This window comes from Dermacentor silvarum, chromosome 2, assembly GCF_013339745.2.
Source record: "Dermacentor silvarum isolate Dsil-2018 chromosome 2, BIME_Dsil_1.4, whole genome shotgun sequence".
Taxonomy (NCBI): domain Eukaryota; kingdom Metazoa; phylum Arthropoda; class Arachnida; order Ixodida; family Ixodidae; genus Dermacentor; species Dermacentor silvarum.
In genome coordinates, this window is record NC_051155.1 from 204,692,838 (window position 1) to 204,711,964 (window position 19,127).

General features: G+C 46.6%; 1 protein-coding gene across 1 annotated transcript; it reads right to left on the minus strand.

Annotated features, from left to right (window-relative positions):
• Positions 1-10,766: 10,766 nt before the first annotated feature.
• On the minus strand, positions 10,767-19,087 carry LOC119440671 (endothelin-converting enzyme 1). Its single transcript, XM_037705561.1, has 3 exons — positions 18,812-19,087; positions 11,404-13,350; positions 10,767-10,775 (listed from the first exon to the last, which is right to left on the minus strand). The coding sequence occupies exons 1-3, from the start codon at positions 19,085-19,087 to the stop codon at positions 10,767-10,769; spliced, it is 2,232 nt and encodes a 743-aa protein (XP_037561489.1).
• Positions 19,088-19,127: the final 40 nt, after the last annotated feature.

Sequence of the window (19,127 nt, forward strand, 5' to 3'; positions counted from 1 at the left end):
TAAGTAGGGACACTGTGGAGCAGTGAAACAGTTACTCATTTTATTGCTCTTTCTTCTCAGGACACCACTCACAAGCCAAGGTATGGGTTGAGAGCTTCAAGAAACAAACGTTAATGGCAAGCATGACAGCCTGACGTGGGATACAGCACTAAATGCCTCCCATTGTGGGTTAAAATGAAATGGCGATCGAGACCTCATGAACTACGACATTCTAGACGCGATCACAGCTGCTGTGAAAAACAGCGATTACTGAGGCTGCTGCAAAATCTGCTGCGGACAAAAATTGAGATTATACGCAGCTGTATCCTCTCAAGAGCCGTAGCGTTGTAGCCGTCGTACAGGAGTAGGCTCCTCGCGTAATGGACGCGCTTTAGATTATATCACTTATTACCTGAGATCGAGTGCGTGTACAAAAACGTTCGTCCACTGCCTATTCCTGTTTTCGGCCATTGGAAAAGCAGTACTGCAATTTCCAAGCAATTTTTTATCGCTATTGAACTGGATAGCGTACTTGAGAGGCATCTGAGAGATCATATGCGTGGGATTTTTTAGGGGCGAAGCTCCTTAAGGCGGCACCCGTTCGTCCCTCGTCGTAGTAGTAGTGTGTAACCAGTCTGAGAAAAAAAATTCCGAAGTTGTGTCTGTAGCGCGGAATCGAACCAGGGACCCCTCGCTTCCGAGCGCGCGCCGTTAGCCCACTACGCCACGAAGCACACATAGACACAAGCACCACGATGGCAATAAATACCCAACATTAACGAAAGGCCGCGTTTCTAGCGCGTTTCTAACGCGTTTGTGCTAGCGCGTTACGGCCCGTGTAAGAAGCTGGTGTAAGACGCTGTGGCCTCTCCGCCTTACCTTCAACGCGTTTCGAACGCGCTGCCCAAGGCGGTGGCAAGTCAAGTTCAAGTCGAGGAGCGTTTATGAATACGGGGGATATACTCTCTCAGCAGTCATATGATGGCATCGGCAAACGCGGTGCACGTTCCGGCATGTGTAAATGGCTGCGTAAGACGCTGTGGCCGCTCCCCCTTACTAGAGAGTACTGCACGTCTCTAACGCGTTTGTGCTAGCGTCCCCTTAAGCGGGAGATCCGATGATTCCCTCCGGAGCTTCGCCCACTCATCATCATTCACCCCGTGGATATGCTGTGATTTTTTTTCCTTTTTAATTTTGTTTTATTTGTCTGAGCGTGTTTGCGATTGGAGATATCTCATTCTCATTACTACCTGAAGAGAGAGGGCAGTCGCGTCAGTCACTTTTAAAGCGAAGCTTTTTTAGCGAACCATCCATGACTTTCATGACCACGACTGCTCCGGTCTTGCCGAATTAGGCACGCGCCTCACCACGCGTAAGCGCGTGCGTGGTGAGGCACGTAGCACACTACGTGAACGGCGTGCCAGTTTCTATTAGGCCATGAATTCAATAATGAAACGGCAAAAAAAGTCAACATTAACTCCGTTTTTCGCGTGGTACTCCTGTCAGCGTATACATCTGTCCTCACCATTCTTCCCTTGACAACAATCACTTTTGTCCTCGTGGCATCACATGCGCCCACGTCTCATACTGCTGTTTACATCTCGGCTTAGACTGTGAATGGTGCAGTGCATAAACATAAACATTGGATCACTCTAAGGTTGTGACCGGTGCGGGGCATAAACATAACCATTGCATCAGACTGCACGTTGCATAGATGACAATAAGGACAGTTGGTCGCACCGCCTTTAGTTACCTAGCATTTAAGTAACCTCTTTACGGTTGCTTCGCTTCACACAGAGTCAGACATGTCTCTTCGATATGCATATTTCTTTTTTAATTACAGCGAGGGTAGCTTCAATTCATCTCTTGCTCAACCAAGATTTTGAATAGTTTGAATATATAATTTGAATATATTTATAGATTTTCAAATTTTGTCAATGGCTCCTACGTACCGCCAGGACTCATTTACAGATAGTGGGTCGAAACTAGTCCCTACCCCCGAGACGTCTAATCAAATTTTGTGACATAAGGCTCTTTCAATCTGGCGCCCTAATCTCCATGCGCATTTTCATCGACGCACTGATTCTGTCTGAAAATTTAATTGAGTCTAGAGCATCAATTACAGAACAAGTCAGGTCCTATACGCGGACTCTACTTCGACACGCCTTTACGTCGGCTATTCCTGAGCGGTAATCCTTTTGTGACATGCCCCGAAATGCTCGACTGCAATACTCTGAAAAAGAGAGTTCGTCTAAGCAAGATCTCGATGAAGAGGGAGTCAAGCGCGTCAAATTGGGTCCTCGGTGCTCATTATTCAGTGCGACATTGACAATGAATACGCTACGGTGCTGAATTTACCTGCCGGGATAGGCGAAGACTTCACTAGGAGGAATTCTGTGCTGTACAAACGGTTAGAGACATGGCGTGCCCTGATGAGGTCGTGTCGGCAGTGGCTGGTGTGGACTCAAATCAAATTTGCTGGCTAATTCACTGCCTTGTGAATTTGAAACGGCGCAAGTGGAAGTTGTGTGGAACGTCCATTCATTAGAACGGAATTTCAAGTAACAAGTAGGTACACTTTCACACAAAAAGGCAGTTTGTGATATTCTGTGACGTTTGCAGGTTGATAAAGCTTCTAAGGAAACTTCGTTAGCAATAAATATATGGTTGCAGATTTGGATACTTCACGCAGGTTTATCAGCGCTGTTGTCACTCGAAATTGAACATGAAATCTTGCCTCACTTGGAGGTACAGTCGGAAAAAGTCAAGCTTAAGATGCTTTCTTTTATATAATAGCTTCCTACTATATCAACAAACTTCTTGAATTGTCGTCAATGCCATCTTTTTCCGAAGAGCCTGTGAAATCCCTCCTTTTGCAATCATCACCCTCATTAACTCTACTTCGTACTGGATTATGTGCCGTATGTTTGCAACTTTACGCGGAAGTTCCAAGAGGAGGCTGGGGCTGGTCAGCTTGTGACTTAGAGATCCTGTTTGGCGACAGCAATGCTATGAGTTCGACTGCCTTTCTTGAAGTGAAGCGGTTATTCCGAGTAAGAAGTGCAAGAAATCGAATCATAAACGCAGACGCGATAGCATGAGCGAGAGACGTCTAAGTGCAGTGTTAAACAATCAAGTATATATGCCAACGTCATTGACTGCAATGTTCTTGTTGCTGCTGTGGTTGGTCATTGTTGTTGTCGTCGTCGTCGACAAAATATCGCTCGTACTCATGAGGGGCATTGCGTTGTTCGCAGAATGGGTCTCCGCTCTGCTTATCTTCTTTCACTTTTTCCACGCTGGCTTTCATACCCCTGCATGAAGTGGCAAACTAGACGGTATTTCCCGTCAACGTTTCAAGACATACTTCTAAGAACGTTGATTCCCCGTATCCTGAATACTGTGTAAAAGGGGATACTGGCAATTCATCGGTCCAAAAACGAAAACAATAAATTAAAAAAACGTAAACAAAGCTCACAAGCAACGACATGACCCGTTTAAAATGAAAACAGAAAACATCCAAAAGTACAAAAAAATATCCGCAGTTTTACCGACGTGATGTACTGGCAACAAAATTCATATTTCTATGACAAAGAAACCTTGTCTAAACAAGACGTCTCTCTCATGAAAAAAGTCGTAGTTTCGCCAGAAAGGTCAAGCATCGATTGCGATAGCAAATTAGTGGACAGCTACATGAAGTAAGGTTAGTAGTTCTATCAGCCGTATAAACTTGTCAACATAGGCACACTAACTAAATCAACAAGCATGGTGTTACGCGTGCTCAAGCAAACATGAACGCATCTCACTCGATGACTGCGAAAACTCGCTGTCAAAACGCTGAAGACAGTCAGCGCGGAAGCAGCAGCGAGCGCATCAATGCGATCTTAGCCGCGAAAACACAGGGAGGGCGGACTCTGCCCCCGCCGCAGATGGTTTTCAAAATAAAGCCACGCCCGCAGTAAAGCGCCGCCCCTCACCTCTCTACCCTCCTTCCGGAGCGTTGCGTGTGTCTGGAAGATAGCGCGCTTCCTTCGCACTTTCCGCCCTTGCGTGCGCGAGCCGTGATTGCCGGCTCACCGTCGCATGATTTCACTTGAACATACAGCACACGGTGCTCAGCGACGATCTTATCGCCCTTGGACTTTATACGCAACCTCACGGTGACGACGGCGACGACGGTGATGTCGACGGTGACGGCTGAAATGCGCCTTGAGTCTCCATATTATTGCTATCGCAATAAAAGTGTATCAAGGCTGCTGTTGCTACGACAAGTTTTACGTTTTTGTGACAACAGGACGTCACGGTGCAATTGAGTTTACTACCTTTGCAAGAATACCTGTTGTCACTACAACCAGAAAACATCTTTCGTGGCGATCGGAAGCTCTGTCGTCACGAGAGAAATTGTAGCGATGTCATAAGTGCAGCAAACAAACGAAAAACAAAACCTCGCAAAATGTCACTGCACTCGAAATTGCGAGTAACCTGTGCGTGTGAGAGCTTGCGAGGGTGAAAGGCAGGGCGGAAGCGCGCTTCATCCGTCGCGCGCGAGGCACGAAAGGGAGGGGGGGGGGGGGGGGGGCGTTCTACTCCGGCGGCGGCTGCTCACGGGCGCCGTATTTTGAAAGTGATCTGCCATGTGGAAGAAGTGCGCCCGCGTGGGCCTCGTTTTCACAGCGATCTGCGGTGTGTACAAAGTGCAGCTAGTGCCGGTAGCTCCCTATGCACTGTGCTTTCGACGTTCAGTTCGCGCTGAAGCGAAATACGGCATGAAGGTAAATTCTCTTGCTGTTGCTGCCGCGCCTCCTCACTCCAGCGTTTTGACAGCGAGCTTCCGCGGTCATCGAGCAAGATGTGTTCATGTTTATCGGCGCACACGTTACACCATGCTTGTTAATTTAGTTAGTAAGCCAATGTTTACAAGTTTATACGGCCGATAAAACTACTATCCTCAGATCGTATTGTTGTCTACTAATTTGCTATCGCAATCAATGCCTCGCCTTTCGAGTGAAACTGCGACATATTTAAGTGCGAAGCACATTGGGTGCCTGCGCTGTCGGCGGCATCCATCACGTGTGATCCGTCGTGATCACGCTCACACACATATGCTCAAAACATGGTCCAAACAAGTGCACAATGGATCAAAACTGTTTCAAAATAAACTGACTTGGTTCAGAATAATTTAAAAGAGAGGCATAATCAAGCATTAGTCGCATTAATTAGAAACTCGCTAATATCTGATTCCTGAACGCCAGACTGGTACCAGCGCAGCGCAAGAGAGGGCGCCACCACCCCACAAGTGCACGATTGCTCCTCCCTCCAGCGCTACTCCTGCACCGCGCATCATAACTTCGCACTTCCCCAGGCTACACGTTAGTAGAGCCAGGGGCCGGAAACTTCCTATACCTCCCATGGGAAGCTCGGTCCCAGGCCGATACTAAAGCCCCTATATATAAAAATTAGCGCCATCCACTTCTCTCCTCCTCCGTTCCACTATCGCGCTCGGCGCGACCAGCGCGATCGAGGCGCGATATCGACAGTGGCGCCGCCTGCGTCGGGCCTTCCGTGGCAGACGACAGCTAACGCGCTACCAGAGGAAATCCGAGGAAAACTTCGATCGCGCCCTGCGGAGAAGTTTTTGAGGCGCGATTTTGCTTCGTCAGTCAGTAACTGGTCTTAATAATGCCGTTTTGGAAGTAGGAACGCGACGATGCGAGACGGCGCAAATATCAAGTGTGCAGCAAGCGTTTGCGCACGCCGGATGGTAAACAAAAAAAGCCTTTTGCCCTCGCCTTGTCGGTTGCGGCAACTTAAGGCGCAGCAGCATGCCATCACAACGAAGTTCTTGTCCCTAACACGTTTGATCCGTTTGTGCGTACAGCACTTTCGTCGCACAGGCCCGAGAATGGCAGTCGGAGCGCGCTGGAAAGAAAAAAAATATACAAAAGCGCTAACGCGTGCTTCCACGTGACACGGATTGGCCAACGGGGGAGCGGAGGAGGCTGGGGCGACAGGAGGCGGCAAGGAGGAAACGCCGGGGTGAGCGCGGTGGCGGCAAGATCTAAGAATAGCGCTACTTTTTATATATAGGGTTTTAGCCGATACGCGGCGGAAGCGCAGCTTCCACCACTGGCGGCTGCCGGATATCCTACTGGAAATAATTCACAAACAAAACAATGCCTCCATGACGTCACTGATGATGTCAGAAGGTAGAGGGAAAGGGCGCGCAGCCGGGTCGAGGAGGAATACCGCTGAAGCCCTCCTTTCCCACTTCGCATGCAGGTGGACTGTGTTCGTGATCTCTCGCAGGTCCGCTGGCCATGCGGCGACATTGGCCAAATCGCGGAGCAGAACCCGCTGAAGTGTGTCGTGTATTAGGAAGCGCTTTCTTCCTACCAGGTTTACCTTGCAAGCTGCTATTCATTTTCCAAACCACTGCGGCATTGCTCGTACACACCAGTGCCAAGCAATTATAATGAAGAATATTTATATAGCGAACCATTGTTAATTACCAATATTCGTGGTTAATATATTACATTTCGTCATTTCTTGAAAGTAGTCGCTTTGAAAGTCCTAACTTGCGGTTACGTTTAGGGCTACACTTCAACTAGTCCACAGATATAGTAGGGGGTAGCATAAAGAAAATAACTTCCTGGCACCCTCAATCGTTAATTTTGTTGGTGTGTTTTGAAGTGGATCAACGAAATCTAGTCGATTTCTCGGCCAGCCAAAACTCAACACAAGTAAAAGTTGAACGCTTTTGTTTTTATTCACACATTCAGTACTGGAAAAGACGGACCTCCACGCAGTGCGAAAGTGACAATCTACAGAAGCAATTTTCATTCACAACAGAAATTTGTACATAATGAGTGAAAATAGATTCCAGAAAATCCAAACCAATGCGAAAATTATTAACCACCACGGCTGCGTCTTTCTTTTTTTTTTGACCTTGGCTGTGCATGTCGACAAAGAGAGAACAAAATGTATAGCCCAAAAACACGCACTCTAGCCCTTCATTACAAGTATTTCACCGGCAACAGATGGGCTGCCGTCATGACGAATGAGTCGAGCTACACTGCTCTTATGTCAGTCCACTCAGGCTTGCACAGAACTGGTTTACTCATGCAAAATGAATACATGCTCGGAAAATAGAGTGAAATACTTGTGCTTACCCGTGGTCATTAGGAAACCTGAAAAACTTCGCAGAACTGGAATTCCCGGTGCTCGAATACCACAGAGCCGCGCAACACATGTGATGCCCCGATTTAGCCATCTTCGTCTAATGCTTCGTCGACCTGGCTTCCTGCGTCTTCCGTTCGTTTCACGCCTGATCAAGATTCTCTGTCTTATCTTTCCTATCTTCAAACTTGGGACGACAACCGAAGCAGTACGACCAAGCGCGATCTGACTTGTGATATCGCTGAGCGAGTGGCAAGGGTGAGCGGAGGCAAGCTCGACGGACGCACGATGGCGACCACTTCCCGCGCTTCTCTCGATTGAAAATTCACAAAAAGAGAAATAAGAAAAATAACTTAGGACGTCCGGCAACTGCTAGGAGCGCGCATGTTCCTTGAAACCGTAACTAGCTTTACTGGATGTGAAATACACAAGCGCAGGATTTGAGCATAACTGGAGCTACATTATTCGCTTGACTTAAGCAGGATTTGAGCTGGATTGGAACTGCATTTGAGCTACATCCCGCAACTGCACGCTGTTGCCGCAAATTGTCCGACCGCAGCCGAAGCCAACGGTTGTGCGCTGCAACCGTTTCGTGCGAGTTTCACGCAACGTGCCGTTTAGCTTCTTTCTCGTCCGTCTGCGGAGGACTTGGACCCTAATTTTTTAATGCACATGTCACACTGTCACATTCATGCGGCTGTAGTTGATTCAGGTCGAACGTTATACATATGGCACGGTGCTACACGTCACTTTCAAGCACGCTTCACTTCGAGCATGGTACCCACGAACATGTCGCGTGTTTCCGTAACGGTCAAAAAGTTCGGTGCAAGTCGTAATAACGTAACATAAGAAGCAGAACGCAAGAGAGCCAATGAAGAGGTTCTAAGATAGGAGTTGGACGCAGGTACACATTTGGGATATCTTCATCGCCTTCTCCAAAGGGACAGGTTACTCACTGCAGTCATATCGATCCCCGCTTAGTAACAACGCCGGATACAGCTGTTCCAAGTTCCGGAATATTGTAATATATGGACGCTGCCTCATGATGCAAGCCCTTCAGCCTTACAGCAGAATATTTTAGGGATGGTCACAATAAATCCAGAAGGTAGCTCAGATGAAATGGCTTCCTAGAAACCGGGATAGTGATTATGTCATTCATGAGGTTTTGACGATGGTAGCCTTTGGACATAATTCCAAGGGGCAGTAGTGGCAACTGCAACGTGCATGTCTCCAATTCGAAATCTTTCGTGGGCATGAATAATGTAACGTGCCTCTTTGTTCATTTGTCTGTGGCTCAACCTTGACTAGAAAAGGACTCAGGGTTAAGCCGTCAAGCTTTAGGAATTTTCAGAAGTTACTTACTACATGCCTTTATATCGTAACCCAAGCACAGTGCAATAGACACAGGCCACATAGGAAGTCACACACGGTGCTTTCCATCTTGTCCCCTTCTTTGGGCTGTGCTAGTGTTACGATGAATTACCAACACACCGTGTCATCCCTTATAGATAACTAGGTATAGCGATGACGGTATTCTGTCTCACTGATTAGCCCGCTACGGTCTTAGGTCTACAGTTATTTTAAGAATTTGTCGTTCTAATAATTGACCGACTGGGCTACAGCTGGGGAACGCATTCGCAAGGTCATGTTGGAATACAACCAAAATACAGAGTGTTCTTATTCGTATTCTCTACGGCTATATTGGATGATATGTACGGGTAAAACATTTTGCGACACTGACTTGAAATTATTGTTTGGAAATGGACAAATGGACGTATGCTGTCTTGGCTACGTGCTCCCTTGCATGCGCCCGGCGGTAGTCTTATCGTGTACTCTTTTACACCGAGCTAAGCTTTTGGGCGATTCCGGCCGCGGCGGCCGCATTTCGATGGAGGCGAAGTGCAAAAACGCCCGTGTGCTTGCGTTGTAGTGCACGTTAAAGAACCCCAGGTGGTCAAAATTAATCCGGAGCCCTCCACTACGGCGTGCCTCATAATCAGAACTGGTTTTGGCACGTAAAACCCCAGAAAGAAGAAGAAAAGAAGAACTTTTTGGGTATGCATCTTTTTTTAATGATAGAATATATATTGAAAGCGCTGCACTGCCCACACACCACTGATATTCAGAAATATTCATTTAATCACAATATATAATCTCTAATTTTATAAGTTAGCTCTTAGGTTTGAACAATACCTTAATTGTGCCGAGGCATCACTTTTTTCTTGCTGAACTAAAGTGCAAGATATATGTACGTCCGTCACGAAAACCTAGTATGGGTAAGACCATATGCCAGAACAAAAATTGGGGAACAGATTCCCTTCGGTACACACTTCCTAAACTACTAAACTGTCTATGCGAAAATGAAATCACCATGAACACTGTTAACCGAAGAATATTACGTGCAATGTTTTGTGAAGTGGAAGCGTGCATTTTTAATAAACATGCATAAAATTAAATTTACTTTCTTCGAAGTACATACAATAAGACAAACGTACCTTTTCCTTTCTTGTTCATTTGAATATAGGTTAATAAGAACTTGGTGTATGCAACCATGTTTGTTTTACAAAAGATGAAAATTTGCTGTGTATAACACATTAATACACTGTTCCGCTATATATTTTCAAAATAAATTATGCATTCACCGTTCTTGATGCTTGCGTTGTTACAGAGGGCTCGGATGCCCTTCAAGTGAAGTAAACATTCGCTTTCCTTAGCGCAATAATTCATTGATTATACGCAACTCAGAAAGCTGCCGCGTTCATAGGGATCTTACCAGTCTTTCCAGTATAAGGCCCATCTCTTGCAACCAGGCCTGAGCCCTCAGCCTAAACGGTACTCACTGTCCTTCTATTTCACTTGCTATTTCAATATATTTGCAGCATTTTTATGTGCCCGAGAGTAATAATAAACGCAGTTATTGCTTCAATTATTTATTGGTGTTCAAAATTCACACAGACAGTGAACCGAACGTAAATTACCCTGCTATGAGAAAGTAAACGTAAAAGAAATGTTATCGATCTTTCTTAAGGTAATACGGTATAGTTACGTCAAGTTGTATGGGGCTAAAGCCAGTCCAGGCTACCATCAGCCGAACACTCTTTCTTTCTGGGGTTATATGTGCCAAAACCAGTTCCGATTATGAGGCATGCCGTAGTGGAGGGCTCCGGGTTAATTTTGGCGACCTGGAGTTCTTTAACGCGCACTACAATGCAAGCACACGGGCGTTTTTGCATTTCGCTTGAGCCAAATAACACATCCAATTAATCCATCGAAAACCTGTTTCACCGTTTAATTCCGTGGCATAGTTATGCAACACTAATAACTGTTCTCATTAGAAGAAGACAATAATAGAGTGAAAGAATGCAGACATTGAGGAAAGAAGCACAACCATAATGTGGGAAACATGGCTGAACTGCATCCGTAAACCTTGGCATTTAGGCTGAAGTGACAGTAGAACACATCGCATTCAATTTCAAGGAACAGCATTGAAGGTGGTACGAAGAATGTACCCCCTACTAACTTCCCTCGTCCACAAAATTACACAGTTTACTGTTCTATAGTGTCCCCCAATTTCTTTTATTAGGAATAATTGACAGGCTTTTGGGTTAGAGTTACGCGCACTGAAAAATCGGAAAAATGACACATAACAGCGCACTTGTACAAGAGAATATTCGTTACATGATCGGATCACACTGCAGAGAAAAACTTAGTACAGCGTGTAGGGCTACTAAGTGCTTCCACCAGCGAGTCGTACCATGACACATGACGTTTTGATGGGTAAGCACCGCGCTAGTTTACGAGTAGATAACTGTGTAACAATTTGCACAGAATATATTCTGCACAGAATGCGCCTCACATTTATTGTATAGCAAACAGTTGAATTAGGCACTACAGTACAAAAAAGTGGTTGCTAATCTGCGTTCGCAAATCATTCTCCATGGTCATAAAAACAACTCCAACATGAATCATTTCTCTCCCGCGAGGCTTAGTCGCGTCGTGACACCGAGTAACTGTCACGTAATTTTTTTACAATCAATAATAACTGAAAACAAAACTAAACGTGCCGTAAATCCGGTTCGGAGAAATAAAAGGCACGCAGATCTTGTTGTTGTCATGATGGCCAGGCGGCAACTGTCATTCAAAGACTGTGCACTTTTTTTCGGGACTCATTCTCGATTTCTTAGGACAGTTAAAAACTTCGGCAAAAGGTGGAAAGTTCCTGACAACTGCGTTACAGTCTGGCATTACCGATACAAGGGCTTCAGACTTTCTGCAAGTCACGTAACAAAGGGTCATGAAGAAGACCTTTTCTTCCGGAAGGTCCTCACGAATGGCGACGGGCTGGCTGTCGTTGGCGAGGGCGTCCAGAAGTGCTGAGTACGCAATCTCGAGAGCGGGAATTTGCGGAAACACGCTCTTCGATTTCAAACACGTGTCTCTCTCAAGGAAAGCTTTTCTTGCAGAGTTGCTGAGAAATGACTCGGTGATTTCGCCTTCCGAATTCCACTTCTGGCCGTACTTTCCGAAGGAGTTCACAATTTCCGAAGCCATCAAGTGCCCGAGGCCTCCGTAGAACATACCTTCCGTTCCGTCCTTGTAGTACAGCGGTCCGGACAGGCCGCCGAAGGCAACCCTTACACCGTTGGTAAATGGATCGTAACTGGCATAGGGCGGAAAGAAACTTACTCTACCGTAAGCCTTGTCTCGATAACCCGTGAATCCCCTGGCTTCGTGTATGCTTCTCGTAGCGTTGGCCCAGAACCCTCCGAAGGTCGGCTCATGAGCAGTGAAGTTTTTGTAGATCTGTTCTAGCTGATCATTGTTTAGATAGTCACTTGGTGGCCACAATCTTAGAACCAGCGAGTTTAGCTTTCTCACAATCATCTTTTTACTATATTCGTCCAGCCAGTGAGACGCTACTATCTTGGCCACTGCTGTTTCGATCAACTTGTTGAATCTGGCGTCAACCAGGTTCTTTTCCTCGTCGGAGAATCGTGACACATACGCTAATGATGACACCAGCTGCTTGTAAGAGATTTCTGTGCTCGAGGCACAGAATATAGGTCGAAAGAAGTGCGCCCTTTCAGGTAAAACAAAGCGAGGCAGGAACAGCCGCTGGTCCGCTTTTGGGCCATGGACCTGTACGAATAGCCAGGAGAAGAACCTCAACAACTTTAGATTGTCGTAAGCAGACAGAATGCTACCCACAGTTCTGAAGAAGGTTTCGTCACTGACTATGACTTCGTCATCAGCACTAAATGTCTGGCCACGACCAGTGTAGACGTTCACGGTCGTCAGCCATTGGTCAGATGAAATATTCCTCGTGTATTTGCTAATACTGCGGAAGCTTAACGACGCTGGCTCCTTCATTGGCGCGTTCATGGCTTTGTAAAGCTTTAGAAGCAGTTCAATTTCTGTTCGTGCAAGCTCGTGGACCTCGTCTTCGTTTGCCATCTCCACAGTGCCATTACGACCAAGAAACTTGTAGAAAGATTTCCAATAATCGTAGTAGGCTCCGCCTGTATGAGATTCACGGTGCTGCTGGAGATGAACAGGTAGCATGATTGCTGGTGTTAAAACGAGGCGCCTATCTTGAGAATGTCGCTTGTCCAAAACAGTCGCGCTGAACCAAGCAACGTCTTCAAAGTTGAAGGACAAGTTTATCAAAACAGCGAAGGCGTCGCTTGCTGGCGGGGGATCTTCCGGCCAAGCGAGTCCGATATCGTGCATAACGTCCATTAACTGGTCGACGCTTGTACCGTACACATCCTCATTAGCCATACAGGCGCTGTACATATTCAGCGGTTTCCTGCCAACAGGCAGTTTGAGGGCACCATCATGTAGCGTCCTGTTGAATTGCCTGAACCAAGCGTATATCACATCTTTCATAGCTGACTCGCCGAACTCGTAGTGCAGTGGCTGGGCTTTCCACGCGGAGCATACGTAGGCACGGAAGTCGTCACAAGGGTTGATGCTCCTGTTGAGGTGGAAGGTAAGGAGCGTCGCGTGGCTTACGCAGCCTGTAGTCCTGCAGATGGCTCGTGTTTTGTTAGTAGACCTGCCTGCTGGATACAGGAGCACAAGTAGCACCGAAAAGGCTGCCACCAATATCACAGCAATGGCGATGACCATGATTAGAAGCTTTCTGAAGGAGGCAATGTCGTCGACGGAGGGTAGTCTTGGTGACTTGTGTACCTGCGAATGAGTATAGAGCTCGTATGAAAATTTTTTCGCCTTATTTCAACTCTGCGTTTGAAGGTGATATTGTGAACGATGTACTTTTGTGTTCCTACCGCTCAAACTGAACTCCAAGCTGTTCTTTAGACGATAAGGTGTAATGTGAAGAACGATATTGTAGTAAGGGCGCTGCCATTGTTACAGCTCTCAATATGTTGTTCCACGGAAAGGTTCATCTGTAACGCTAGTATTTTCTTGTTGACTCAAGTAGACTGCATTAATTGAGAATAGCATGGCGTATGCGGTGGCAAAAGAGATTCTGGAGGCCGCTAGTACTAGTGTTCATCTCTGTCAAATATATATATATATATATATATATATATATATATATATATATATATACAGAGACAAGCAGGCAGAGAAAATTGTTTGCTTTGCTCTTTCTACTAGCAAGACATGTGATGATTCAATATTACGCTGCGGACAGAGACGTCAAGACGACCAGGGCTCTTTCATAGTAATTTGGAATTTTTGAAGGTGCACTAGACAGTATTACCTGTAGGCAGTTTTGTGTAGAAGTACACATTTTGACCTGCAGAAGCTGTAGTGATTGCAAACCTAATTTGAATGCACGCAAACCTTGCCAAACTATATGTTTTGAGACGAGGTTTGATGATGATGATGATGATGATGATGATGATGATGATGATGATGATGATGATGATGATGATATGTGTGTGTTTTTTTGTGGGACAAGGGCCAGATATGGCCAAAGAGCGCCACGACTGATAATGTTGTGGTAAGCGCTGATTGATTAGTTGCGATTGACCAGTAGCATGACTGTAAAGTGGCCTAAACTCAATCGCTGTCGTAGAAGCGGAAAACGAGGTTTATTGCAGTCGCCAAGCGGCATCCACAAACGCAGCGGTAGCAACGATAGCTCAGCTGGTTGGGCGAACTGGCCGCGAGACACGCGACGGCAGCGGCGCTTTCTAACGCGCCGTTCTTCGTCCTACAATCCCCCCCCCCCCCCCCCGGTTGAATTGGAGCCATCCTGGCTACCTACGGGGGCGACGATACAATGGGCTCAAAATAAAGCTGCTTCTTGTCTACGTGAACAATTTGACGTCCACGTCAACGGTGGTACGTCACTGGGGGTGGTCAGTAAATCGACGAAGTAGTCGATAGGACAGGTTTGGGCAATGACGCGATAAAGACAATCAAACTTCTCAAGAATTTTGGAAAAGAGCCCAGGACTGGAATGTGGGACACAAAGCAATACGAAGAATTCTGGCGGGAAGGTGGGAGCAGGTTGGTCGTTATCACGTCGAAGCTTTTGGCGGCAGTGTTCTGCGGTAGTGAGAGTTAGCGGGCGAGCTTCCGACATTTCTCGGCATGCTTAGTGGCCGTGGAAACCGGAGTACACTCTGAGGAATATGGAAGATATGGAAATATTGTGTCGATGGTAAAGGAAGGTTCACGGCCGTACAGAAAGAAAACCGAAGAGAATCCGGTTGTGGCATGTTTAGCGATGGTGTAGGCATATGTTGCAAATGTTAGCACAAGGTCCAATTTGGAATAATCCGAGTCTACATAACTGGACAGCATATTGCAGAGAGTTCGCTTAAACCGTTTCGTCACCACATTGGCCTAGGGGTGAAAGGCGTGTATTGTTTCATTGATGAAGGAGAGACTTCACTACTTCACAGAGAAACACGCGCCTTCTGTCACTGAAGAGTTCACGAGGTGCGCCATGGCGCAGAACATAGTGATGAAAAAAGAAGGAAGCGACGACGTGGCCGCTGGAAGGACAGCGGTTTCCGCATATCGCGTCAGGTGATCGACCGCGGCTATGACCCAATGGTTACCAGCAGCCATACATGAAATAGGGATATATAATCAATGCCGACGTGGTCAAAAAGACATCACTGTGCGTTTAAGTGGCTGCAACAGAGCGGCTCGATCAGTAGCCGGGTTTTGGACGTAATTGTACATGCCTCGCCAGTAATATCGGAGTCGAAAGCGCGTGTAGGTCTTAGACACGCCGCCATGGTCACACTGCGGATAAGCGAGAAATGAAGTACAGATACCGCTACGGAGTTGGTGAACGATCACTAGAAGCCACTAATTTCTGCGCTGTAGACTAGAAGCCACTGATTTCGGCGCTATAGAGAACTCAATCGCGAACTGTGAAATGTGGCGCTTGACAGCGGAGTGCACGGGACGCCGGTAGTTCTACGAGATTCTTTAGAACGTTCAGATGTATGGCCATGCATTGGTCGTTTTGTTGCTGTGAAGTCAAGTCGGAGATGTCCAAAGCGAACTCGTTTTCTTTTGTTTCTGGGGCGAAACACTGTCTATGTAGTAGGATCGGCGAATGTGATAAAGCGTTGCAATCAGAATGTTAGAGGCCGGAGTGGTACACAACCCTAATGTCGTATTCCTGTAGACGTAGAGCCCATCGCGCCAGGCGTACAGACGGCTCTTTGTGGGACGATAACCAGCAAAGCGCACCGTTGTCTGTCGTTGACGTTGTTTAGTTATGTAGCCTCGTCCCACTTGTTGTCTTTGCTCATCCTTTCATAGCAGGTAAGTCAGTTGTCCAAGTCATGGTATTTTATCTCTCCGAAAATGGCGGGGTCGCGCTAGCGCAATGCGCCCGATCAGGGCATGGAAGTCATCAAGGTTGTTGATCGTGGTGACAAGTCTTTCGCCATGACCTGGCGAAAGTCCTGCTGGATAGGCGTATTTGCCGCGAGATACGGGATGGTGACGACGCTTTCAGGCACGCCGGTTTTCTTCCTTACACATTAAATATCTCTCCGAACATAAGTGTATGGTAGCGCTAGCACCGATGCCTGGTGATTTTGTTGCCGTATAAGTCTGGACAGTGTCTATAACTCTTTTGATTTGATCTTCTAGGAAATTCAGCTGCATCAGATCGGTACCACTCGTTAGTTCGAATCGCCATAATGCCACTGCCGGCTTTCGAAGTACCCTTTTTTTTTACATATTACATGCAGTCATACTATGCTTCTACTTCACTGCACATTGCGTCTGTTGTACTGCCCCGAAGTTGTCAGTGCGACTATAAGCGTTAAAAAATGGTATATGCCTGTTTTCATGCTTTCCGGAAAAAAAATTTTAATCACTCGCGAAGTTAATATCTAGGGGAAGTGTGGTAAATGTTAGCCGCGATAGGAAGGGGAATTCCGCGGATTGTGTGTATACTTAGCAGTTAAATGAGAGGAGATAAACCATCGCTTTCGAACGGAATACAGGTGTTATATGTCCTGGATACAAATTTTCCCCGCTTCCTGGTAGGGTCAAAGATCGCAACGATTTCATATTTAGAGCAAATGTAGGTCATTCTATGGGTGACGTGTGCCGAAGGTTTCAAGTGTGAATTCATTACGTCCTTTGAAAATAAGGATCGCCAAGTTAGAAGAATGGGAGAATCAGGAAATCGCATATTACACTGAAAATTATGGATTTCGAAGCAAGCGCGGATTGATTCGGAATTAGGGATACCTATTAAAGTCTGGCATTCTATTTGCTTCCCACTGTGTGTCTCTAGATCACACATTTCTTTTTCTCGTTGTTGTTTTCAAAGCATGGAGCAAAATTCAAAAGCGTTATGACCGAGGCTTGTCGGTAAGATGTTACAGCAACAACGGCTCGAACGGCACAGGGATGGAAAGCAAGAAGACACGAGCATTTGCTACTGTTTTTCCAATGGAAGAGATGGAGAGAATACAATTAAAAGAGAGTGCAAGAACAAAAAAAATTATCCTGAACGTTTACCAATGAATAACAAACGATTCAGCAAACTCGACACGTGGTCAAGCAAACGATTTGCAGCACATGCTCGTGTTCAAAACGTCAGGAGCACAGTCCCATGATCTGCAGTTAACGCTAAAATGAGGATGAGTGGATGCACTGTATGAACGCTCGCGTTTCCTAAGGCATGGTTTAGTGCATCGGCCACTTTGCCACACACGTCTTGCATGCTGTCAAGAAGATTCGGTGTAGGCTTTTTTTGGATGACCTCGTTTAATTTTGTCCGGGACTCGATGAAACGTTGTCTGGAGGGGCGTAGTTTTTGGTCGGGAGCACACAAAAATCACCCGCCTAGGAAAGCCCACAGCTAAGTTAATTTTCGTTTTCTTCTTCTTCTTTCTGTGCTGTGCCCACAACTTAGCGGCATGTGTGGCTGATCCGAAGCGGACGCTTCCGGTTGCTTGGAGATATGAAAGAAAAGCTGGTGGCCTAGAAACAGAGGTCTGTCTAAGGCGATAGCGTTAAGAGCCCCATGTCGCAGAAAATCCCGCGTCGGCGTCGGTGTCGGCGGCAGTGTCGGTGTAAGCGGCGGTGTCCGTGGCGGGGAAAATCATCCCGAACCACCCCGACCACACAGGCCCTCCGCGTGGCGCAGCAGCGTTAATGTACAAAATTGAATTTCTAAAAGTAAAATCCGTCAGAAAAATCGTAAAGCGTTGGATTGTAATAATACCGTTGGATTGTAATTTGAATGTACGAGAAAAACATAATTCTGTTACGAGGAAACTCAAACACAAACCCCTTTTCCAGCATTTATACCATACCAACAGCGGCGCGCCCAGGTAGGTTATTTGCGTAAACACCATCCAGATGGCGCTCGCCTCCACTTCAGCGTAGAACGGTAGCGGTGCGCAGAGGCGAAGGTGGAGAAAAAAAACAGCTGCAGTTTCCGGGAAGCCTGACAAGCATTCAGGGATCTTGAATGCGATCGCGTTCAGCTCTTAAAGGCGAAGCTTAAGCATCCTCCAAATTTTTCTTTCTGCGTTTTTTGTATTCTTCTGCGGGCTGCTACTACAGATATGTTCCAACTGGCCCGGTTTGTCGTACTTCTACAATTTGCAGTACATGGCTCGAATTTTCCATTAAAGAGGCAAATACGAATGATTTCCGACAATGTGCCCGCAGGCCTGCACGCTGCAAGATTCGGGAGGTTCTACTTATTGTCACCATGCGCGTAATGAAATAGCACATCCGGCGCCTTACGTAAATTTTTGACAGTATCCTACGTTTAATATATGAACGCGTCCACCGATCAACTCGTGGCCAGCCTTCGTGTACACAAAACGCACGCAAGTCACTGCCGCTCAACAAAATATTCCCATGAATATGACTCTAATATGCCCTTTAAAATATGGAAGAAGAACACCATGAAAGGTAAGGTTAGAATTACTCAACGCAATTTATTTATGCCCGACAGTGCAATAACAGATATAAATAATGCTCGACAAGGAATGCAAGTCCCCTTCCGGCCCTAAGGGATTTATCTGCATCGAGTACTAATGCCACGATAAAATCTCAGTGACTCCGTTCGCTATGACTGGCGTTGAATATTGGCTCGAAATATACGCAGCCACTATATGTGCCGCTGTGTGTGCACCAGTGTCAGTGTCATGTTTCACTTCGAATCAAAGTGACTCACCAAATGCTCCAAGTCGCGCAGGTTAATGGCCTTGTAGAGGCGGCTTTTGCGCGACATCTTCATCTGTTTGGTCGGGACGTCCTCCGCGGTAACGCTCTTCCCCAAAGGACCCACTGGACGGGGTTCTCGACCAACGTGAGGCCGCTGCTCCTCACTCATTCCCATATCCTTGGCCATCCTCACAGAGGGCTTACGAGACAGCATCTTCATTGACGTCTGGGTAACGGGGGCTGCCGAAGTGTCGACACTATCCGCCTGAAGAAACGAGGCTGTCATTGCTGTGCCATGTTGAACCGAAGAAACAGTACTGGTGTCG

Coding starts and splice junctions, on each gene's coding strand:
- LOC119440671 (XM_037705561.1), bottom strand. CDS start 19,087: ATGACAGCCTCGTTTCTTCAGGCGGATAGTGTCGACACTTCGGCAGCC. Junction 13,351..18,811: donor TGCGCGACTTGGAGCATTTG/GTGAGTCACTTT, acceptor ACTCATTCGCAG/GTACACAAGTCACCAAGACT.